The sequence below is a fragment of the Corvus hawaiiensis genome, chromosome 6 (assembly GCF_020740725.1).
Source record: "Corvus hawaiiensis isolate bCorHaw1 chromosome 6, bCorHaw1.pri.cur, whole genome shotgun sequence".
NCBI classification, from domain to species: domain Eukaryota; kingdom Metazoa; phylum Chordata; class Aves; order Passeriformes; family Corvidae; genus Corvus; species Corvus hawaiiensis.
In genome coordinates, this window is record NC_063218.1 from 15,069,103 (window position 1) to 15,094,528 (window position 25,426).

The 25,426-nt window shown below is 41.6% G+C and overlaps 1 protein-coding gene and 1 long non-coding RNA gene across 2 annotated transcripts; one reads left to right on the forward strand and one right to left on the reverse strand.

Annotated features, from left to right (window-relative positions):
- Nucleotides 1-18,591: 18,591 nt before the first annotated feature.
- LOC125327747 lies at nucleotides 18,592-21,478 on the reverse strand. Its single transcript, XR_007204353.1, has 3 exons — nucleotides 21,287-21,478; nucleotides 20,970-21,063; nucleotides 18,592-19,960 (listed from the first exon to the last, which is right to left on the reverse strand). It is a non-coding gene; the product is annotated as an uncharacterized LOC125327747 (long non-coding RNA).
- Nucleotides 21,479-22,048: 570 nt separating this feature from the next.
- GSC (goosecoid homeobox) lies at nucleotides 22,049-23,949 on the forward strand. Its single transcript, XM_048307608.1, is given in 4 exon segments — nucleotides 22,049-22,311; nucleotides 22,313-22,737; nucleotides 22,969-23,228; nucleotides 23,624-23,949. Coding segments are annotated over 4 exon segments (1,101 nt in total). The 3' UTR covers nucleotides 23,777-23,949.
- Nucleotides 23,950-25,426: the final 1,477 nt, after the last annotated feature.

The following is a 25,426-nucleotide window of genomic DNA, read 5'->3' on the forward strand; positions in this document are numbered from 1 at the left end:
TTGTAAATAGTCAAGGTATTAAAATGTGCAAAATGAAAATGGAATTTACACTATAATACTCTTTAATTTGATTTGACATTAGATTTCAGCTCCTCATCTTTTCATGATAGCTATTGAAAAGATGTAATTTTATTTTGAAGTCTTAAATTTTACCTTTGCTATGTTCCAATACATGGAAATTGTGGAGGAAAAAGTTATAGTGCAGAGTTGTGGACACATGCAAATTAAGTTTTGACTTTGATTATATTTTTTGCACTTGCTATTTGAGATGTGCACTCATTCTATTTTTCTTTTCAGTGAATATTTATCCTGATGGCTATCACTAAATAATTGCTTGGTGTCTAAAGCTCTTTTCGTATGATGGGCAATTCAGAACCTTGATCAAGGTCAATTGTTAAGGTGTCGAAATCTGAAAATTTAATCATCACCAAGAGTAAAATGATACTCAGAATTATGCCTCTAAGAAAAGCCACTATTTACCAAGAAAAGAGTTTTTTATATCCAGTGATCATAGTAATTTCTAAAGTGGAGCATCTTAGAATCTGCTTTGACTTATTCACTTGAGAAAATGGCTGGCTATTCATTCACTCAGAAAATTCTGGACAGCTAGTCAGAAAAAAAAGAGAAAATCCAGTCTGATCAACAGTAACTCAGGTTTTGTCTACAACTGTCAGAAACTTGGTGCCCTAACCAGAGTTCAAGTCCTTGCCCTAAAATTGGCCCCAACTGAATCAAGAATTCACAGTCACTTTTGATAAGATTGATGTGAGATGATGGTAGCCAATCTGTGGTCTTCCCCAGAACCAGATTTTCCTCCTAGATCCAGCATCTGCTCACATGGGGCTTTAACAGCTTCTCATGAAGCCAATAGTTCCTGTCCACCAGATAATTTCAGTTGGTTTGTTAGACAGTTTTGGACCCATCTCTGTCATGGCTCGATATTTCTAATGGCTCTTTGCACAGACTAAATCAGTACAGAGGAATCCTCTGTGCAGTTACAAACAGCAAAGAATTCAGGTCTGTGGGTGACTGACCCACCAGCACACCACGGGTGTTTGCTGCATGACAAGACCTCTGGTTCCAGATGGGGAGTTACAGATCATCTGATAATCACTGTGCTGCACTGGGAGCAGCGTTGGCCTCTGTTTGGATGTAGAAGAAGCAGGTGGAGCAGAAGCAGATGGAGCAGAAGACACAGGTCAATGTCCTACTACAAAAGTGATGCATTTGATTGCTTACCTAGGACCTAAAAAGCACCTCAGACCTCACTCACTGAAGTGGTCAAGATGCAAATCCAGTGCTCCATCCAGTGGAAACAAAAGGGCTGGCATATCTAGAGGCTGTACATAACTTCAGCAATAAAAATACCAATTTCCTAGGATGGGCAGTCCAGACCCATCCCCACCATGTTCCTGAAATAATCTCTGCTTCTTAGTGAGTGCATCACAAGTTCTTCAGGTGCTTTCATTTATTTTTCTTTGTTAATTTTTCTCAATTTTTAAAGGACATTATTCCTGCAGGCCATGTCAAGAACTTGGGGAATGTCAGATCCTTTTTTGCTCAGTGGATCTTGAGCCTTCCCTCACAGCTTTCCAAGGCTCCTGAGAAGATATCTCTGATATATTTTGGTACCTTAGAGAAGGCAGAACAGCAGAGTGTCATGATGGCAACTGTTGAATATGTACCCAACATGGGTTGCCACTGGAATTAGCAAGTAAAACTAAAGACTCCACACAAAGATGAAGCACTGCCAGTGCATTATAACAAGGCCACTTATCTATTTGTTCCTGGTACCTAAGGAACAATTCTGCACTAAAGACAGAACCCCATTTTCTAGGCACTCTTCATAGGAGATCCTTATTGAAGGTAGTTTTTGTTAACACCTGTCAGTCAAAGGTGTGATTACAAACCAGATATCCTAGATAGTATGCACAGTCTTGGTAACATGCAAAACAATCCATTTGCAAACCTAGCATCATGAATGACACCAAATATTTGAAGAATAAGGTTAGTAGTTCTGTGTTGATGGAACAGATCTGCTAGTAGATCTTGAGCACAGGATTTTAAAGATTGCTTATGTATATCCGTAGAAACCTTAACCACACCCTGGACTGCAGTGAAGGTAGCACAATAAATTCAGTAGTACACTTAAGGCAAATACCATCATGATGCTTCCAAAGGAGAAAAAAGTGTGGAAATTAATTTGTTCTAATGGTACAGAATTAAAAACAAAAACTTCCACAAACAACAAACATCTGTCTTGAGGATGAAAAGCGTATTTTTTTAATCATAATCACATCTGATGTAAATCCCCACTCAAAGCAGGACTAATCTTGTTGATCAGGTTTTTATCAAGTTCTCCATGTATGCAGATGCCTCAATCTCTGGGCAACAGTTTCGTGATGAATTTTTTTCTTGTATCTAACTGAATTTTCTCTTGTTGCACTTCTTTTTTGTCTTTTGGGCTTTTCTGTGCACCTCAGAGAAGGGTCTGTCTCCATCTCCTTTACCACTATGAAGATAAGAAAACAATTAGATTTCCTATAAGCCTTCTTTTCTCCAGGTTAAAGAAATCCATTTCTTTAACCTCTCCTTGTACATCATGTGCTTCATCTCCCTAATAATCTTGCATTGGACTAGTTCCAATTCCTTCTCATTCTGAGGAGTATCAAACTGGACACAGCACCCTCTGTTTGATCACACCTGTGCCTAAGGGAGAAGAATAATTGCACCCATTGAGTTGCACACAGCACTCCCTAACACAGCCCAGTATGTGGTTATCATTCCTCGCCCAAAGAGTGACCCTTATCGCAAATACACCACTTAGGATCTTTTCCTTCCTGCAAAATCCCATTAAATATGTATCAATGGGAGAGGGGAGAAAAAGGAAGGACAGGGAAAGAAAATTTTTCAAAGTACAGCTCCCTTTAAGAACACAAAGGCAGTTCTAATAAAGAAGGCTGGATGCCCTTCTGAATGCATCAGATTTCTTCTCTATGCAGAAGTATGTTATCTCTCTTTGCAAATTTGGGCTTAAAAATGTGGTAAATACTAAATCACTTGACTTGCCCAAAATCACAAAAGAAATTTATCAAACTGAGAGCCTGAGTTACCTTGTTCAGCTTTCATTTTAGACTTCAATGTTGCCCTTAATCAAAAAGTAATTCAGATCAGATTATTAGAAATGTTTCTGTGACTGTTTTTTCTTAACTGTCCCACTACTGAAATGTTGGTATGAATGCTTTTAGCTTGGAACATAGAAACACACCAACAGCCATGAAAGACTTCCTTCTGAAAAAAAGTGTTTCATTTTCTTTTAGGTTATTTGTTTTTTCCCTTTGGTAGGCATTCAGCCATTTTTACTAGGTCTCGTCTTGTCACCTTAAATTAAATTCATAAAAATGTCAGAACACAAGTGACCAAAATTATTTTCTCATCCATGCTGTGGTTCTGTTGGGAATTTCTCCCTAGATGAGGCTATTTGAACCTGGCTACTGACAATAAATTTATTGCCTGTAGAGCTCCAAATGTGTGATGTCTTTTCCTTCACTTTCCTGGCTTGATGCTTGCAACTTTTTCCCTTTCTGGGAAAATATTGCCACCCACAAAGCACTTTTCTCCTTTTAGAAGAAATACTGTGCTTCCCATAGAAGGGTCATGTAAGGTAAGATCTCAGGATGAAAATTCAGATTGAAGCCATAGTAAGAAGGAACAAGAATCATATTTCAGAGAAATAGTCCACTTCCCTTCCTCAATCTTTGATTTATACTAGTTTGTAGCAACTGAAGTTTGCTGTCATGGTTATGTAAATTACTGTGATATGAAAAAACCAGCCATATAACTCTCAGCCTGCCAGTGTAAGTACCAAATGTAGAGGTATTAATATGAAAACATGGGTTTAGCATGAACTATTTTGTGTTTTATAAGAATCGTATTCTGAAAGCAACACTACAGCAGTGCTTCCAACATTCATCATTTTATTACAAGTCTCATGATGTTTGGTGTGTTTCCATGAAGCTCCAACTCTCGGAGACATCTCATTACCTGTGATTCTTAGCTTTCATTGAAAAGCAATGCCTGTAGATCTTGTAGTTGCAGAGAAAATTTTGCAAGTCTGAGCCCTAAACACTTAAAGCAAAGGTAAAGGCCAAATACTTTCAAATTCCGTTTTTAAGTTGAACTTAAATGTCTTTGGTTCTGACCAAGAACTTCTGAGTTTTGAGGCTGACAGCAGACCTCCTATAATGTTTATGGATTAAAAAATTTTAATTTAATTTAAATGTATTCAATAGTTATGTGTATGTATATACACATGTGCACAGTTATAACTATAACTACAAAACACAAATTTTTAGATCTTTATGTTTGCTGCTCCAGATTTAAGTTATATGCTACTGACTTCACAGATAGAAATGTCTACAAAAACAGAGGGGAACAGGGTATTTGAATGGTCAATATAGATTTATGCCCTGGTATTTTTCTACATCTAACAGTACAACATATAGAAATACTAGCAGAATTTTGCATAAATTAATTTTGATAACTGGTACCTAATCTATGCTTGCAGTTTCTTATTTTTTAAAATAGAAAAATTCGTAAGTCATGCACCGTGATAGGGAAATATTTTCATTTTGGCTGTGTGCACAGAGGACATAGGAATGACTAAGGAATAGGTGGGGAGAGGTGATGGATATAATAGATTTACTTGAAGGATGCTTTGAAATGTTTTAAATCCTGTGCAGTAAAAAGTGATCATAATCATTTGTGGTAATAAAAGGATTTACAAAAAAAAAGTTAAATCTCTTATTATTGGTTCCTGCAGGACTTGTTTTCTGTTCTCCAATAAGAGAATAAAACCAACACCATGTACCCAGGGTGGTTTGTCATCCAGTAAGAACAACAACCAGCAAGAAGCACAAAAAAGAACACGCTTGCAAATGATAAACATGCAGGAATGTGTTTGTCTTCTAACACAAAAACAGTTTGGAAATAACTTTTGATTGAAAAAGTAATAAATTACTACAGTGTGTTATTTCACCATTTATTCATCTGTGCGTGTTTATATTATACCAATCAATATTTAATTCAGCTCATGATCCTGCCACATTCTATTTATACTCATGTATCTATATCAGATAAAGTTTTTACAACTATGTGGTGAATTCCAGTCATGCAGTTCTAATTTTTTTGATTTGTTTGAAGAACTAAGCAAGTGAAGGGGATGAACTGGAATAACAATAATAGTTTTTAAAAAAGGCTTAATAATTTCTTGCTAGAAATAGAGAAATTCAAATATCTGAGTGGAATTGGCTTCAAACAAAATGTATTTCTTCTTTTCTACTCCTTTTTTCTACCAGTATAAATACAGCTTGTTTTTAAAATTAGAAATGTAGTATAGGCAATGCCAAACCAAGCAGAGCTGGATCTACAGGGTTTTGATCATTTTCTCTGGCACACACAAAAGTCTACCTACTGTATTTATTACAGTAGCTCCTCAGAGGAAGTCAGAAATGCCATGTTCATTTTACTCATCAGGTTTCACAACCATCAATTAGGAAGCTGACTTTTGATTCCCATGACCCCTCTTCCTCCTTCCCCCTTGAGTTTTGCATCTTAAATAAAATGGTCAAAGGAAAAATTGTAGGAGAAATCTTTCTCATATGGATATCTTTATATACACACATACACAAAAATTCATAGGCATACACATAAATACACACATGGATATGCACACACACATACACACACTTATATACACACCCAAAGAGTGGGAGTGGTTGGGGCCTGGAACAGGCTCCCCAGGACAGTGGTCACAGCACCAGCCTGACAGAGTTCATGAAGCTTTTGGACAATGCTCTTGGGCACATGGTGTGACTTTTGGGGATGGTGCTGTGCTGGGAGTTGGACTTTGATCCTTGTTGGACCCTTCCAACTCAGAATATTCTGTGATTCTATACATAAATGCACCTATATTTATATATATATATGTATCTATATTTCAGAAAATGTATTTTGCATTTCTGTGTCCCCACTCCCTCTTCTAAAGGTGTTGAAAGGCGTGATGGGGGTCCCAGCAGCACTGGCTGCTGGTGCCAGTGAAGAAGCACACTGTGTCAGGCTGCCACCAGAGTCCTGTTTGTGCTGGTCAGACCAACTCCTGCAGCAATGACAGACAAAAGCTTTTAAGATTATCTGTTTTGTGTGACCAGGAGGAAGCTCTTTCCCATGCTGGGATTCAACCACAGAGTCTCAGGCTGTCCCGGCTCTCCCTTGTGGGGGCGCAGGGGCTCCAGCACCACAGGGTCTCTTTGAAGTCCTGCCTGCAGGCTCTGTGTAGAGCATGGCTTGCACGCTTTGGGATCAAAGCCTTACACAGCGACTTGCATCCAGGTGCAAACATTGATTCTCTATTTCTCTGCTCTTTTGATTTTGTCTCTATGTCTACTGCTTATCTATTTCTCTGTTTTCCATTTCCCCTTACTTTGTTTTGCACTTTTAATATATTAACACACTGGGTTTTACTCCGTTAAGCTAAACTTCTCAACTAAATTTCCAAGCAGTTAATCTCATTAAGTTTTTTATTGTATTTGAAATGGATTTGTCAAGGAAACAGTATTACTGCAATTTATAATTGCACTTCAGCACCTTTTGGAGACAACTGTCTCTGTGTTTGGAACAGGATATATTAAATGGAAATTGAGAGAGAATTTGTAAGACTTATTTTCCACTATTGCAAGCTTTCAAGTACTTAATCTGAAAAAGAGATTATTTCTTTTCTCCTTGTGTCCAGGAGACAATGTTATAAATTTTTAATAAATATTATATAGCCTTGGAAAAGCATTTAACAAGCTTCATAGGGATATTACATTGCAAGCAAAGGTCTTCTACGAAAAATTCTTAAATGTGGAAAATAATCTGAAATTTTGGACAAACCATGTCTCATTTATTTGACTTTTTTTAAATGAAGTTACAAAATAGATGTTGTCCCCAAATACCCTGATCTGCAATGATTAAACTTAGTCTTATGTGGAGGCCTGGCACAAATCCTCTGCATCATAGCTTAATGATTTATTTTGCTTGGTCCTGAATTTGTCCCTTTTGAAGTCCAAATGTCTTCCAGGGGAGTTGGTTTGGACCACGTAGTCTGTGTGTGATAAAAAAAAATAAGTCTGTTTTGAGTAAATGGGGCTGGGTCCAGGGCATTATAGGGCATGGCTGTGTGGGTGTGACATTAAATATATTTTTATTCTCAGATAGGGTAGCTAGAAGATACCCTGAGGTAGATCTCTGCCCCATTGCCTGACACCAGAGGACTGCAAAATGAGGCAGAAAGTAGCCTGGCCACTCCTGGGCAAATGCTTCTCATTTCCACCCATTTGGGTAGAAATCCCTCATGGGAAAGCTGTGTATGGGGTGGCTGCTGGGGAGGGCAGGAGGGAGGGTAAGAGGTGGGCAAGTGAAAACTCAGTATTGCTGCGGCTGCAGGGCAGAGCAGATTCCATCTGGGTGTGCACATGGGTCGTTGGGAAGGACCTGTGTGGCCCCTCCATGAGAGCCAGGTGCTGTTTAAGGGACCTTCAGGGCGGATCCAACCTCTAAGGTTTCCAGATCCCCTCCATGGGCTCCAACAGGGCTGTGTGCAATGCACTGATTTGCCATCAGTAAAATGTTTCTTCACTCCCCGCCCCTTGAGCTGGATTATGTCATCATGCCAGGGCATTAACCTAGGGCTTGTGCCATCTAAATATATTTGATTTGGGGTTTTCTTCTCTTCTAATATTACAGCTTTGCCTGTAGTTTATAAATACTCTATTTAAGGAGCTATTTAGCAGTAACAACATTCCTGAGCTCAATCCAAGAATTGAGCTAATTATGGCTCCCTTTCAAAAATCTATTTCCACTCCCCCTCCAAGGCCTTCTCTCCCCTGTGGTCAAACAGACTGAAGATAATAAAGTGCAAAAAACTCCTACCTAAATAAACAGAGGAATTAATTGGATATACTGTCACTGACAGATTAGTAAATCCCAGTCTTGCCTTACTTATTTATGAGTCATCCTGCTGTGTGGAAATATTTGTGTAATACCCTGATTTAGAAGAATTATATTCAAAACCCATAAAACCAGAGGTTTTTTCGGCATCTTCCCTAAACGGGATAAGGAAAAGTAACAAGTAATATGTTTTAGCTACTCATTAGCTGACTAATGCAACTGGTGATAAATACAAAAAAGAAAGTTTCTGCTCTTGCAAATTCATAATTGTTGCATTAATTTTTCACTTTGTCATTCAAGAAAAATCATGTCTTACAGTGTCCTTGGAAAACAAGCCTTCTCTGTTTACAGGCAGTGCAATTCCACATTCTTGGTATATGGAACACCAAATGTCCAGGGATAGCCAGCATCCTGGCAGAGCGCCATGCATCTTATTATATGGTAGGAGAGCCAAATTTCCTCCTGCACAGTATGTCTATAAATAAATTGCTTCTTCCACAAACAATTAAATAGAAGCATTTTTCCAACCAGCATGCAAATACAGGGGTTTTTTCTTACTGCAAGCAATAGCCAATTTATATTTGTTTAAGGTCAGAATTATTTTAACGATGATATTAAAAATGCCTTCTCCTGAGCTTGCACAGGGATGTAAAAAAAATGTAATGAAAAATTTTCTTTAAACGACATTTCTTCACTTGTAAGGATCTGGCGTAAAGAAGTCATCCTTCAACTCTCTGTAATTAAAGTGTTATATGTACATTTCAGCAGGCTTGTTAAAGGCTGACACTCAGTCTTGAGACTGCATTTGCATTCAGCCTGTAGCTTCTTTGGAGTGTTTGTGCAGTTTATTTACACAGTGCCTAGAAAAAATAACCTCATAATTTATGTTGGTGGCTCTAAGGAGATACTAGAAAACAAATCAATATTTTGTGATTCTGAATCTAAAATCTGGATATCAACAAACTGTCATTGAGCTCCTCTTATCTCTCACTCTTTTTCAGAATATGTGGTTGTATTTTTACGGGCTTGACTAATAAGGTTATTGAAATAATGCAGGGAGGAGGTTAAGAAATCTTCATCTGGCTGCTTTGGTAACTTAAATTTATTCTAATAGTCTTAGAAGGTGTCTCTGCTTTTCAATCAGATTGGCATTGTGCCACATCACCTCTTTCAGAAGTGAGAACCAAAAGGAAACTACAGTGGTACCACACTGTTGAACTTCAAATATTGACAAAATTAGGACACTCCAATATGCGAAGTCTATCTTATTGTGTGACTTTGTTTTATTACACACGGAATGGCTTAGAAACCATGGGGAGACAGGGAATTTCTTTTGTTCCTTCCAAATCTCCAGTCATCATCTAGAGTAATTAAGCAATGTATTTACAACTTTTCAGCTTTTTAAAAGGTTTCCTGAGAATGAGTGATTTCAAGCTACCTTTTTTCCTTCCTCTCGTGTAACAAAGTTTACATGGCCTTTCCCTTTAACTTCTTTCCTCTTCCATTATGAAAACTCTTTATATACCTAAATAGTATCTCCCATTCAGAGCTACTTCCAGAAGGAAATGCTTGCTGCAGTGGCATCCCATCTGGTAAAAGAAGGTTGAAGATGTTACAGTTTTTATCAGAACTAGAAATTAGATTCCTTGCATTACAATTAGAGACAGTATTAAAAACAAGAGCTTGGTAAAAATGCTGACTATATTATTGAACAGTGTAAGCAGTTAATGTATTTCTTGTGAGTACTTTCTCACGAAAACCAGTATTTTTTCAAGAATTTTGATCTAGTGTGTGTGGCATAGTTTCTCTGTGGCTTCATCTGTGCCTCCCACTTTGAATGGCAGCCAGAAAGGTGTCATAGATAGATTTAAGCGGGCCATCTTTTCTTAAGACAAAGTATGTTCTTAAATAATAAATGATCCTAGCAAGTTGTTTATTACCAGCAGTTAATGATCTGTTTATTAGTTAAAGTCTGTGGCTGTTAACACTCTAACAAATCAGTTCACCCTGTTAAACATCAATTTTGAGTACATTATTGGTATTAACCATACAACGAACTAAAACTGTTGCAGACAGTTGATTTTATTGCTGTGGCAGAATTGTATAATAGGAGGCAAAAGTGTTCAGTAGGGTACTGCTGTGGATAGATTAGGTTACATTTGTTTGTATTGGTTAGCAACTCGCTTTTATCCATAGTGAATGTGTATTCTCTTTTCCCAAATGTCTCTCAAGCAGTTTAAAGTCCTACATGCTGTAATTTCCATGTTTTTAAGAGTGTAAGGATTACTTTTGTGTCTGTGTATATAGTTTGGAATTAAAAAAAAAAAAAAAGGTGGCTTAAAAATTAACGTCTAGAAAGTGTGTGGGATGAATAACTTGCTTAAAAAAGTAAAAAAAAGCTCAGAAATCAAATACTGCTAACACCGCTTGTTTGCCTGAGCAATTGGCACTAGATCAACTGGTTTTCCAGACTAGTTGCAGCTACTGGGAGGAACAGACAGAGACAGAGTTTGAAGATTCTGGTGTTGGCTCTGTGTTAAGCTGTGCTTCACTTGCAGCATGGTAAAATCCCACAAGCATCTTCAAAAACGTAGAGTTCCAAATAGAAGACCTGGGATATTAGGTGATCTTGATGAGAATACTTGGTCTTGAGCGGAATGGTGCTCTACAAGGTTTTGGCTCTGCCTATTCCCAAACCGTAAAATACATGGATTGCAATTTTGCATCGGATCAGGAAACAAAGCTGTAAAAGTAGGTTCACTCCTAGGGCTCAAGTACTGGTAATAAGTCTGGCAAGGCTGGATAAATAGGTGTGAGAATTACATTCCAATCCGCAAATTCAAGAGTTCAAATCTGTTCTTTCAATTTTGGCCCACTTCTCATAAAAGGTAGCTCTAAATACTTTCAGCATTTAGAAATAATCCACTGATACACTGGCAGAGAGTAAGCCCCAAAAGCTTTTCTCTAAAATGTATAAAAAATACTTTTTCCCAATCTGCTTGACAACTGAATTATTTTTAGGGTTGTTTTCTATGCTAGATTAATTGAACTGAAACAAAACCTTGTACGGGTCCAATATTATTTCTCTCAGTTCTGGAGGGGCTGGTTTGAATTTGTTTTGAATCTTTCTTAATTCAGTTGAATTCAGCTAAAATCAACATAGTTAAACCAGCAGTCAGTGGTTCATAGTGCTTGGCTAGTGCAAAGGCTATCTCAAAATAGTATTTAAAATTAAATCACACTAACATTATATTGATAATCTACAACTTGCTTGGGGTAGAACAAATTACTGGAGAACGTGTTGTACCACCACAACTGTAGCTGTGGTCTAAAAGGTCAGTACAGAACAAGAATTCAGTAACAAAAGTGACACTTTGGACCCTGAACAGCGGGATGTCTAGCAGAGCTTTCTGTAATGGTATTAAAGTGTTCAGCTCCTTTCATGTTTGCCAACCAATTTTAATGTCCTGTTGAAGGAGGAATAGGAAGACCTGTGGTTTACACCCAGTGTCAACAACAAGGTAATTTCTCTAAGCGTAAGTACTGCTTTCTTGAGAGTTTTAATTACCCTCGAGGTCCTGTGGTTTTCATCCAGACTTGCAATTAGCCAGTCATCCCACAGGAAGGTATTTGCAATGTAATCTGAATTAAAACCTAATCCAACTCCTGCTAAAACCAAGGGTAATGTAGATTTGCTGAAATTCTCTCTGTCAGTTTGTTGCCTGTGTAGCTTGTTTAGGGGCTTGAGCTGCTGCAGCTTCCCTGTCACTCAGGGATCACCTACCCTGCTTCAGAGCAGTCGTAGAAAACAAAGTGACAAGAGAGGTGAAGGAGGACAACTCAGCTATCACCTTTGCTAGTCAGTGGCACAAACATTCCCACTTGCCTCTGGGAACACCAAATCACATTTTGATCTTGCAAAAACCACAGATTTTATAGACCAGTGCTATAGAAGTGATCGTATCTGAAGTCACGTTGCTCACTGTAGCCCTTGAGGGTTACTGCCTGCATCTGCAAGTTTCTGCAGTCGGCGTTCTGAATTTGTGTGCATTATTAGCACAGCACGACTACACAAAGTCAGACATATCCAAGGGAATCTGTGGTGGTTGCTGTTAGAGTGGACTATTAGTGTTAGGAATTCGAATGCATTGACACTTGCTTCTTGCCTGAAATGTTGTGATCTCTATATATATTTGTATGTGTTTATATATTAAAATCCTGTGTAGGATGGCATGAATGTTAAATGTGTTTTCCTTTCCTGAACACCTTCTACTGTGCCTTACTCTGCCCTGTTTATACAGTGCCACAGAGCAATGAGTGATTTTAATAGAAAAACCTCTGACTTGTTTCTGGTAGCATATATTTTATCTTATCAATGCATCACTATGCAACATTCTGCAACATGCAGCCGAGTGCCAAAACAATAGACTCTTACTGCACTTTTACTTTCCTTCAATCTGTAAGAGCAAGGCTCCATTTAAATCCCTCTAAATGAATATTGTGAATTACACATCAGAGAAAAGCATGTGTTTTACCAGTCAGGCTTGAGGGTGTTTGAAATCAGCCCACAGTTTCAAGTGACAGATAGACAGCAGGCAGACTAACAGAGCAGTGGGAGGGTGGGAGGGAAGTTGTATAGGCTGGAGAAGTCAATGGGACTTGAGCAATCCACAAGAAAGAAAATAAAAAAATTATTCAACTTTATGTTGCACGGTTCTTTGTCTTTATGAACACTATCTATACGATTGCAGTCACTCTCAGCACAGAATTACTCTACCTGCAGTAAGCTGACAGAAAATTCAAATGCAGTTTCAGCATTTAAGGTGTTACTTTTGCAATTGCTGGATTTTCTCTTCTGGATTTTAATGGAGAAACAGCACCAGTTCAGTGATTTCAGAGTAAGCGTGTTGGTGGACTTGCTGTGTGTAGTCTAAGTCCTGGATTGCTTAAGAGTGAATGTTTCAAGTTTCCTCCTTGAGCCTTGTTTGTGACTTCGCAACATGTAACACAACCAAGTGTGGAATACAGTCCAGAAAATTTAAGACACAGTCTGAAGGCTGTTTGTGTATCACTCCCTCTTTGAGGACAGAGCAAGCAAATGTCACGTCAAGTTAATGCTTTTGTTAACCACAGCCAGTTCTGAAGTCAAGGCATTCTGTGCACAAGAAAGTCAGATTTCTTTCAACATAGCTCTTTCCAGAACTTGATGTTCATGTTTAAATCATTTTAGAATTAAGAATCCAGTTGTTTGGGCCAGAGTATAGACTAGGGAATATTTGTACAAAATATTTAAAGTTATTCTCTGGTTTCCCTGGATCCTGCTAATGTTTCAACATGGGCCAGTCTCCTTTTGCTGCAATAGGGCAGGCTGAGGTTAGGAAAACCTAAAATTAGTGGGATTTAAACTCTAATAGCTAGACTAAAGCATTAGTCATCTGGTGACTGACGCCTTAAGATGTCTTTTTAAAGAAAATATTTTTCAATCAAAGGAAACTAAAACAGTGCACTACCTGCTTTGGGCAGACTGAGAATATGTCTGTCTATTGGAAAATTGGTTGGGTTACTAAGGTTCTGAAATTTACCCCAAACTTTTAAAAGTTCTATCTTATGTATGTTACAAAATGAATATACACTGGAACATCACATGACACCTATCATGGGTTTTGCAATATTTAAAGATACTCAAGTAGATAACCCTTCAGATAGAGCACCAAATTAGCGATGAAAATGGGTAGATGTTGCTGTCACTAACTGCTGTTTCAAATCCATTTTCATGCCCTGTTCGAAACAGCAAATTCTGTAACCAACATGAAATTCAAAGGTTTGGAAAGAAAAACTTTTGTACAGACAGTTATTGTGAGAGCTGTTATTGGGCTAAAATTTGGGGTTCTGAGAACATCTGGAGTCTCAGTAAGACTTTTGCTCTTAAGTGGGATGCCTTTCCTTTTTTTTAGGTCACTTCTGAACATGAAGTGGTAAAAGCCCACAGCTTACTTTAAAGTAAGCCTGCTCTGTGAACTATGGTGTCTCTCTAGGAGCATGCAGAAAGGTAGGGAAAAGATCTGCAACTCACTGCCTTCTTCAAGCTGTGCAGATGCTCACAGTACATATGATGAGATGGCTGAAAGGCACAAAATACCCTCAGTAAAAAACCTTTTCCATGTGAAAATTCAGAGTATATCAGAGCACTCTCTAAATTCACATTCTTTATGCACTGACTTCCTTGGTTAGATCTTTCCTGAAATATCTTATGACCACTGGATTTTTCAACGTTGTAGCAAATGCATGCTTACTACCCTGAGGCTAAACCACAGTGAAGAATTGGCACAAGAAATGCAGATATCCATCCGTCCATCCATCCATCCATCCATCCATCCATCCATCCATCCATCCATCCAAAGTTTTGAGCATATTTAATCCTCAAATCAGTTGCTAATGTATGTTGATATATCCACTACAAGAGGCAGGATGGGGAAAGAGCCATTATTCCCTCTCCCTGAGAATCTTTACCAATGGCAAAAGTCACGTAAGGATTCATCCTCACTCCCAAAAGCATGTAATGCCACATCAGCACATAAATAAAGAGGATGTCATTGATAAAACTTCTGAAAAAGGAAATATCCCTGACTTTTGGCTGCTGTATCATGTTCTCTGCTCAGTTCCTAGTCCAGAATTTTATCTAACTTCACAACACTCCGACCTCTTGAAACAGGCATCAGGCCCAGACTGTGATCTTGCATATCTTACTAAAACTTTGGAACAAATCCATCAAAAAACCTCTGAATTTACATTTTCTTAAAAGAATAGAGTTCCCTTCAAAAACAAAAGTTTGGAGACTGGGCTGTATGAAAGCAGTGCATAGAATTAGAAAGAAAATAGAAATCAAAAGGCAAAGTGTCTGGAGACAGCTGCAAATGGATAAATACTGGCATAATATTCCTGATTCATAGGAGCAGAAGACATACTTGTTGCTCCAAAACATTATATAATCCCAAATTATAAAAAATTCCTTCTCTCATTAGATGAGATTCAAGGTATAAAAGGTACATGCCGCAAATTTTCAACTAGAGGTGAACATATATGACAGGACTTCAAAAATCTAGTTCTGGTTAGTTTGGAACTAGATGGTTAGTTAGGAAGGGAATAACCATAAATTAATCTAGACTTCAAGTTAGTCATAATTAACATTTTCTGGTGGCTTTCAGAAATGTATCAAAACACTTAGGTATATCAATATTGTAAATTAAAATGTTTTTAGAAATACTAAAAAGAAACAAAATCCAAACATTAAAAAATCATATAAATACAACTTTTTAGTTCTGTCATCTAGTGGTTTGAGTCCTGTGTTCAATTTGGCAAATTACCTTTGCTGGAAATAGGCTATTTTGCCTAAATTAGAACACAAATGGGGACATGGTTGACTGACAGTGTGGTAGAGACATAGATTAAAGTTGAGAGCATTAGTAGGTAAATATAGTAATTCTTCCACTTCAGTTACTTCACTTGATGATCTTGTTCTCCTGTCTAATGTAAGCACTGGTCACTGAAACAGATCATAGTGATATTCAATTCAATGCTATGATCAAAACATCTTCTAACCAAGATAGTAATTCTGTAATTCCTTCTGGCATATTTGCCTTGCCTACTTCAAATCTGTTACCCTCCACTATAGATTTCTCCACTATAAGTTTATTTTCTTTTTTTTTACTTTGGACCTTCATTTTTATTATTATTTCCTGGATTTATAAAAAATGCAAATGATACATATTCATGATATGTATTTGGCACACTTCACTAAAAAAAAGTCTACTAGGTTTCAGTTATACAGTGTTTGGAAATGATAATGTGACTTTTAGCTGGAAGATACTCTCTGTTTCACTTCTGATTCAAAATCACTGGCAAGTACCAAGCAGACTTCCGTAGGTGTGGGATTGGGCTCCAGTTCTAGTTCCACCATGGTAAACACTGTTAAATTAGACTAGTCATTTTCACAAACTCTAAAGCTCATAGAAAACCATGGAAGTCTGAATATACATCGTGTGCACAGTACAGAAAACAATGCAGTAGCTGTCTTTTGTACAGTTGACTTATTTATTTTTAAAGCTGACTTTGTTGCTCTAACTCCCTTGCAAAGACTTTTGAGGTTCTTTGCATTACAAATAAAGAGCTACTTTGGGTGTAACCCCCAGGGCCTTTTCAGAGAGAGGAGAGGTTCTGGTGGCACTAAGTATGTACAGTTTATACTACAAAGAAGATCTTTAGCCAATGTAATAATACTTGGGTGGAATAAGTGCTGACCACACACAATTTCTGTTGATTTGTAGCTGTGTGTGCTCAGGATCTCTCATGGTTTAAAATCCAGTGTGCTACATGACAATCCAGAAACTTAGCTCAGTTATTGGAAAAAGGCAAATCAACAACAGAAGTCTTAGTTTGGTTTACGTTTGTCAATCAGGAAAATGGTCCTCTGGCTTTGCTTGTTTGTTTGTTTATTTATTTTAATTGCTCTACTTCTATTAGTACAAACCCTGGCATAGAAAGTGACCTAATAACATAATGAGCGCATCTTATGCACACTGTTTGTAGGGAACAGATACACACACCTATCTCCCTATCTACCATTATGTGTGACTGTACATATAACATGAGGAATTAGGATGATCTCATCCTTACAGAGAAAATTAAACTACTAATAGGTTAGAGTGAAGCCATCTTGAAGCTGGTAAGCACACTGCTACAGTATGTTCAGTTTCCGGGAGAAATTTTGGCTGTTGGCCGTACAGTGATTGAGAACCACTTTTAAAACCTGGGTCAGCCATGTGTGTGCAACAGACCTGCTACGTCAGCCTCTCTAGCACGTCCCTTGGAATGAAATTTTTCTTAATGTAGAAGTCCAGATCATCCCACTTTTCTGAGCTTAAATTGGTTTGATTACAGTATCTTTGAAGAAAGTACTGCACTCAAACTGCTTTTGATGGAAAACAAAACTTTCAAGTAGCAGGGCATTCTCCTGTTGACTCCTGCAATTGCAGCCAAGGACCCAAAGTGTTTGACCCCGCTGTCCCCTTGTAAAGATGCACTATTTTAAAAGATTCTTCTTTGCAACAATCTGCTCACTTTAGATGCAGATACTTCTGTTAAGAGGAAAAGTTTTTTTCTTGCTGAGTCATTAATGTTATATGTCCTTATTTGCCAACCATGCTGTTCATTGGAATATGTATGAAACCTGCAAAATAATCTCAATTCCTTTGTTCAAATTAATGGAAACATATGAGAGATTCTGCTTTCTTCACTAGATTATATCACATCAAACTGAATCCATACCAGCTTTTAAATTGCTATAGAATTTGAATTGTCTATAGCAGAATTTGTCTATGTTGACTCGTTACAATTCTGAAAAAAATCACCCCTGACCATTAACAAAAGGGGTAGTGTATCTTGAGAACTCTGTGTATGACTAACTGACATATACAATAAATACAAATGTTACTACAGTAACAGATTGAAATTATATAGTTCATTTAAACCTTTTTCCAACTTTAGCTTAGTCCCTGCTAAAGCACACAGGAAATAAACATATTGAGCTGTCTGGCACCAGGCAACTATCCAGGTCCTGTTCTGTCTAGCACTGTGCTAGGCTTATCCATCTAATCAACATTAGGAGGTTTATTTATGTGAGACAGATATATTAGTAATAAATGAATTTATTCAGTAGCTTGATGGATTTATACATGTACAAAATCATTTTAGTTTAAGGAGACTTAAAACTGAGTGACTCCACTACTTTTATGGACTGTATCCTGAAGCCCTTAGCACATTCTAGTCTCCTCTTCACAAGAAAAAAAACCCCAAAAACAACCCAAACCACACAAACCCACACACGCACACCCCAAAAAAACCCTGAACAAAAAACCAAAACACACCACCAAAACAAAACACTAATTGAAGTCAATTGAATGTTTACTGGAGCAAAAACTGCAAAAGACTTAAGAACTGGTGAAATGCAAGTGAACATGAAGATAGCTAAGGGGCATTTCAAAGGGTTGTGGTGTATTTATATACGTTGTATGCAATATTCCATGTATAAAAGTCTGTTTCAATTTTTACAGCCCAAGATAGTCAGTAGAAGAGAAACAGCTGACAGAATTCAGAAGGGATATCTGGATTTTCTTCATCACACCTATTTGTACTTTAGACAGACTTTGTTTTAAGGCATTAATTTGACATGCGAGTCAGGTCTGTGCTACGTTGAAGCCTGTTTTCACTGATTCCTCTGTTGTTTTTTAGAAAACAAGACAGAGAATTCTCTTTAGTGCTAAGGTTTATCCATTTCAATCAGACAGTGAGTGGCACATTCTCACCTCATTCGCAGTTTTTAATTCCAATTACTTTTGAAATGTCCCTTCTCTTTTCCCCCCTTATACTGCCACTTGAAAGTTGAAATGCAGCAAGAATGTAACGTTAGGTGCCAGTTTTCTGAATTACAGGGTGACTGCTTTAGCTGATCCCAAAAAGCAAGTGTCTTTTTATACCGCATAAAAGCCTGAAATGTTTACATATCAAAAGGCTATAGGCCAATTTCTGTCAAAATTATACATGAAGTTAAGCAGTACAAGCAATTTATTTAAACACTAGTCATTGTAGAAAAATTCAAAACCATATGCTCTTTTAGCAGTTTTTCACAAATGCATTTGACCCATGACTTGGCAAGACATGCATGCTTCATAATTTACTCTAAATTTCAAATCCCCTTGACATTTAAATAAAAGATCTTCATTAATAAAGTTTATATGAATGAAAACTTTAGAAGCTGATATTGTTAGAGGGAAGCTTTCGGAAAAAAAACCCCAATCGCGTTTCTGCCTCATTTTCAAATGACTGACTCTCCTAATCAGTTCAAGATAAGTTTATTCTGGGAACAAATTACCGTAATTTCGCATTGTATGACTTTTATACTTTTTTTCCTGGTGAAGCAATGATGCAATCAATTTGAAACAAACGTGGGGAACGCTGCAGGGTGATGGCATTTATAAGCGAGAGATGTGCCGCGAAGCGCCGTTTCCGTGCGGGTTTCGCCGCCGGTCATCCCCCAAACCCCTGGTTCACCCCCTCGTTATTCCTCGCGTGGGGCGGGAGCCGCAGCCGGGACCTGGGCCCGAGGCAAGCCCCGGCCAGGCGGGCGGGCTGGGGTGCGGTGCCCCGGGCCCCTCCCGGCCGGCCGTCCCGGTGCCTCTCCCGCCGCCAGGCCCGTCAAAGATTCCGCCGGGAAGGCGGTGGGTGCGTTTTGCATCCCCGGAATTATTCCTTAATGTATTAAAATAAAAAAAAAATTTCGATTTCTCAACAAGCGCATTTTCATAGACTTGTGTACGGTGATTGCTTTGTATGAAATCGTGTTTGGGTAATAATATTGAAAATCAGCGCCGTGTTTACTGTATTTCATACCTAACAGCTTGCTCTGCCCAGTGCTATGCTTCTCTTTAGATCCCTCTTTCAACCCATGCTGTGACCACCCTCCCGTAACAAACAATTGCTTAGCAACACTATGCAGCACAATTCGCTTGTGTTTCATTTGTTATTACAATTTCACCCCAACATTATGTGACAACTGATTGTTTGTTTAACACAATTTTCCGTTTGCCAGGTTAGCGAAGAGCGCTTGGGAAATGAGAAACTCCGAGAGAGGGTTTTGCGAAGCGGGTATCAAAATCGGGAGTTTCACGGCAAGGCGACTCAGATTAAAACAAAACAAAATAAAAGAAACCTTCCCCACTGGGGGGACAAGTTATTTGGAAAATATCATTTCTAAATTAGGAATAAAGGTAAGCTTTGCAGCGTGGTGGATCATCCGTCAGGGGAGCAAAAAACTCTTTGAGAAGCCGAGCCCTCACAGCCCGAGCTGTGTGTGTGCGCTCCGCCAGCGCCGCGGCTCCTCCGGTGCCCCACTCGCGTCCCGCGGCGCTGCTTTCACCTGGGAGAAGCCGGACAGGCGCGGAGATGAAGCTCTGACGCGAGTGATGCTAAACACCCGAGAAGTCGCCCCGGCGAGGGTGTCTCCACGGAGGGTGCCCCCACCTGCGAGCCCCCGCGGGGGTCACCCGGTTTGTTCCCCGAGGGGCGGCAGTCCCGGGGCTGAGCGCTGTCCCCGCCGCCCTTCTCCCGCCGCTGGGCAGCGCCCGTCCCTCGCCGCCGCCCCCGGGCCCCCAGGGCACCCGCGGGATGTTCCACTCCGGGCCGGAGCCGGAGCGGGCCGCGCCTCCGCTGCCGGCCTCACCTCAGGCCTGGCTCTGCCGGGGACCCCGAGCCCGGCTCGCCCGGAGCCCCGCTCCCCTCCGGGTGCACAGGCCACCGGAGGGATGCTGCTGCGCATTGCTGCAGAGCCGCTGAGGACGTGAACGAGCATCCCGATGGCGGCATTAAGCTGGCGCTGCTCTGCATGCAGCGTGACCGGCTGCGCTCAGGGAATTACTGACCAAAAAACCCCAACAAACCCAAACTCCCTCTCCAAGCCCACCCACAAACAAACAAACAAAAATTAAAGAAAACTCTAAAAACATCAACAGAAAAAATTTTCACAAATCTAACAAAAAACCGCCGAACCCTCTGTCAAATAGTTTCACTTTTCATTAAATTTGAAAAACTTGCACGAAGTTCAGGTCTAAATGCCAAAGGCGTAAATAAATTGATACACAGACAAATTGAAGTAAAAACTGATGCTGGTAATTATTCACATTGCGATGTATCAACAAAGCAAGAATTTAGTTTTGGCATTCTTTTTCTTTAACGTTTATACGGGTCTTTCGCTATAACTAGGTTTCAGATCATTCTCAGGTGTGGCTTTAAATCCTGGAATATCGAGGAAAGGAAGGATAAAGTGCGAGTAAGCGCTAACGAGGATATTCTTTGGTGAGGAAAAATAATGTGTTCCTCGTAAACGGACTCTAATGGCTTGTTTTCATTTCATGCGTACAATTTCCTACCTTGTTTGATGGAGAGTTGATGGGGTAAATAGTCTAATCTTATTCAGTTCACCTCCTGTGGATTTCCAGGGACAGTCGTGACAGACGAAGTATTCTGCAAATCACAAGAGCCAGCTACCAGGAGAGCCAAACCTCTTAATAGGAAGAGTTTTAGGGATTTAAAATGTCTCCATTTAAAAATTCACGGAACATGCAAAATACAAAGTTCTCTGTATCGTTGCAACTTTATGAACTTTGTTTTCTAAGGTAGATAATTAAAGATTAAAAAGAAAAGAAATAAGCACCAAGATAGATCAGAAGCAAATCGGAATACCTACCACACCCGGGGATTTGAGACGGCACTGGTCTTTAACATTTGCATCTCATGGCTTGTTTTAAAACAAAAAGTGATACCTGTCTGAATCTGTTTAAAAAAAAAAGGGGGGGGGAAGAGAGAGAGAGAGAGAAGTTTACAATATTTACGCGTCCTTGTTCCGCCAGGTGACCTAGGAAAATAAAAAAAAAAAAAAGTTCAGTTACTCAGTGAAGACGTTGTTGCTTCACTGCATAAACCTTAAGTCCGAGAAACGGGTACTCCTCGATGCCCTTTCAGTCCTCCGAGACGGGGACGCAAGATACAAATCCTGCTACAGAAACACTCGGAGTGGGGGGGCGTTGCATGGTTATGTGGCAGTTTATTTTTTTTAAAAAGTACTTCTTAACCAGTTCGAAGCATAAATAATGAATCTGAGCTTTAGACAGAGGAAATCGCACCCACTAATGTGAACTAACACGACCAAAGCAGGCGCATAATAGACAAGATTAGGAGCTGCTAACCACTTCTACACAATGGCATTAATAAGATTAACCTGGGCAATTAGCCGGTGCAGCAGAGATCAAGCCTAAATCTGGGGCCTTTCTAAAAAGCCTGCTAATGGAAAGGATTACGTTAATTTCATTAATTCTCAATACACAGACTCAGGCTGCTTTCACTCCTTTGTGTAACCCCCACTTCTTCCCCCCACCAAAAAAAGGGGAGAAAAAAAAAATCAAATCTGGTTTTGTTTGTCATCTGCATATTACCAGGAACTAAATCCAGGATGACGTCGCCTGGGTATAAAAAAGGGAAGAGGTTCAGATGGATTATACTCCGAGCAGCCCTCTGGGTTGAGATCAGTAAACAGGCGAGAGTTGAGGGGGGAAAGTTCCAGGGGTGGATCCTGCGCACACGCACACAAGCGCGCACAGGCACACACGCACACTCTGCCCGCAAGCTGCCCTCGGAAAAGGCTCTGTTCTTTTTGCTCCGATCCCTTTTTAAAATTTATCCGAAAAGTTTCGATTTCGTGTCCTTCCAGCCTCTCCCCCCCCTCCCCAGCCACCACCTACCCTCCCTCCCGCCCTCCTCCCTCCCTCCCCCGGCCGGTCCCCGCCGCCCTGCCCCGCACGGTTTGGGGCATGCCTGTGAGCATGTTCAGCATCGACAATATCCTGGCGGCCAGACCTCGCTGCAAGGACTCGGTGCTGCTGCCCCCGAGCGCCGCGCCCGTCGTCTTCCCCAGCCTCCACGGGGACTCGCTCTACGGCAGCGCCTCTGACTACGGCGGATTTTACTCCCGGGCGGTGGCTCCCGCCTCCGCGCTGCCGCCGGCCGTCACTGGATCTCGGCTCGGCTACAACAACTACTACTACGGGCAGCTGCATGTGCCGGCGTCCCCCGTGGGCCCTTCGTGCTGCGGGGCCGTGCCGCCCCTGGGCGCCCAGCAGTGCTCCTGCGTCCCCCCCGCAGGTAAGGCGGCCCCGCGTGGGACGGGGCGGACGGGCTCCCTTTGTTCCCGCAGTCGCGGGGCCGGAGGGGGTGGCGGGCATCTGGCGGCCCGCAGGAGCGCGGGTGGGCGGCGGGAGGGGGCTTTTTCGGGACGGGACGGAACGGAACGGGACGGGACGGGAAGGAACGGGAGTGGGGGGGAAGCAGCGATCTCATGCAAAGCCTGTCGTCGACTCGTCTGTCTGTCCGTAGGTTACGAGGGCACTGGGTCAGTCCTGATGTCCCCTGTTCCCCATCAGATGTTGCCCTACATGAACGTGGGCACTTTGTCCCGGACGGAGCTGCAGTTACTGAACCAGCTGCACTGCAGGCGAAAAAGACGGCACCGGACTATCTTCACTGACGAGCAGCTTGAAGCGCTGGAAAACCTCTTCCAGGAAACGAAATACCCAGACGTGGGCACCAGAGAACAGCTGGCCAGAAGGGTGCACTTAAGAGAGGAAAAAGTGGAGGTACTTTGTTTTCTTTTTCCTTCTTCAACCCTCTCGCACTCAAACGCGCTCGAACCGGATGTATCGCTGTGCGGCTCGGCCAGCGAAGGGAGAGCGACCGCTTTGCGCGGGCAGAGGGAAAGTTTTTTAATATTTCCAAGTGCCCTTCCTCGGGGCAGCCGGCCGAGCCTGTCACAGGGCTGTGAGCGACTGTCGTGAGGCGGCTGTGCCTCCTGAAGGCGCCCGGCCGGTCCCACCCGAGCGGCTGCTTCCTCCGCCTGCCTCCCTCCGTCCGAGCGCGGCTTCCGCACACCGGCCTCGGCAGAGCTCCTGCAGGGCTGAGGTCACACTGAGGGTTTGCATAGTTCTATTTTTATTTTTTTTTCCACTGATAATTTAATTTCTTAACGTAACAGGTTTGGTTCAAAAACCGCCGGGCGAAGTGGAGGAGGCAAAAGCGATCGTCTTCGGAGGAATCAGAAAACGCACAAAAGTGGAATAAAGCGTCTAAAACGTCACCGGAGAAGAGACAAGAGGACGGGAAAAGTGACTTGGACTCTGACAGCTGATACTTTTAAGTGGGGGGGACATTTCCCGTGGACTGTCGGATGCGCTCCAGAGGATGCTACTAATCTTGCACAAGATCTGCCTTGTTGGAGGGGGAAAATATCTGTATATAGTGTGCAATGCCCCGAGCTGATTCCGTGTAAATAAAGTGTGTGGCGGAGGTGTTGCACAGGTAGACGGCGGCGTGTTTGTTCACCCTGCGCCGCGGGGAGAGGGACAGGGGGGAGACGGGAGCGGGGAGCGATGGTGCCCAGCTCCCCGGGGAGCAGGGCCGGCCTGGCCAGCGCAGGTCCTTGTTCAGCGGTGCGGTATCACACAGTGTGAAAGCGGCGGAGGGCAGCGCTGGCAGGCGGGCTCCGCTCGCCGCAGGCCGGGCAGCGATGGCGGATCTTGCACCCCGAGGGAAGTGGCCGAGGCCCGGCCAGGCCGATCCCGACGGGAGCAGCCCGGTGCGAGCCCGAGGCGGCCGGGAGCGAAGCCCGCCGCTCCTTCCGGGGCTCCCGCGGGCCGCCCGCGGCGGTCCGGCCCCGTTCTCTCGGCCGCGGCCCGAGCGCTTCTCCCCTCCGGGAGCGCTGCGGCTCCCCGCGCCCGCGGCTCCCCCCGCCGCGGCCCGGCCCGCCGGCCACGATGCCCTTGGGAAACACTTGCAGGCGAAGCAAACCCGGCCCCACACTTGTTACTCCGTTTCGTCTCCCTGCTCTTTCCCCTATGTTCCCGCGGTTGTGCCTTGTTGTGTTTCCAAAGCGTTTGTCTTTGACCCTCGTTTAGAAAAGCCGTTTCTCTTCAGCGGTGTTTAAAGTTGCTGTTAATAAATTTTAGACATTATCAGATGAATTATACGCAAGGGGAGTACGAGCGTTTGCGTGCTGCTTTCTTGGAGTGTTTCAGAGGAAGTTGCCAATGGAAGTTTTCTCCCCTTTTAGGCAGCACCTTTGCAATTCCGAAAGGAGTGACAGCCTGGTCTCGTTTTACTCTTCCCTCTGCGAGGGCCTCGTGGTAGAGATGTCTATTACCCCTTTAAAATGAACGTTCATTTTCCTTTTACTTTTTTTTTTTTTTTTTTTGCTGTGACTCTCCAGCTCAGAGCTTGTCATTTCAGAGAGGAACCACTGTGGTCTCCCCATGGTATTGTGTTTAGGAAGACCCTTTCCTTGCCTAAAGGACTGTCCATAAACTTAAAACAAATAACCTGAAGGTGTAAAGCCTATTCAGATGATCTCTGGCTGGAAATCTTCATGCTGTGCCTTTCATTCAAAGTTAAGTGGTAGGGAGGTGATTTAATTTAATTATGGCCAATGCCTAAACTCACCTGAATCTATTCAGCTTGCCTAGTTTAGACAAATTGTTTTTTACAAATGTGCTCACCATTACTTCCAGTGACACTAGAAAGGGTCAAATGCTGTGTTGCTTGCCCTTGTGCCTTTTCCTATTTGTTGTGATATATCCAGCTTTTTATGGACGTCGTAGCATGGCGCATAGTGCAGGTGTTAGTGTGTTAGAGCCAGTCTTAGTCCCCATCTGCTCATATAACTTTTTAATGTTAATGTTTCCACCTAGATGTGGTATCTCTTTCTGAGCAATCTCTCACTGTATCAAGATGTAGGAACAGCTGCTGTGGAAGAAATTCAGTGTGGTTTTATGTGAGCCAGTCC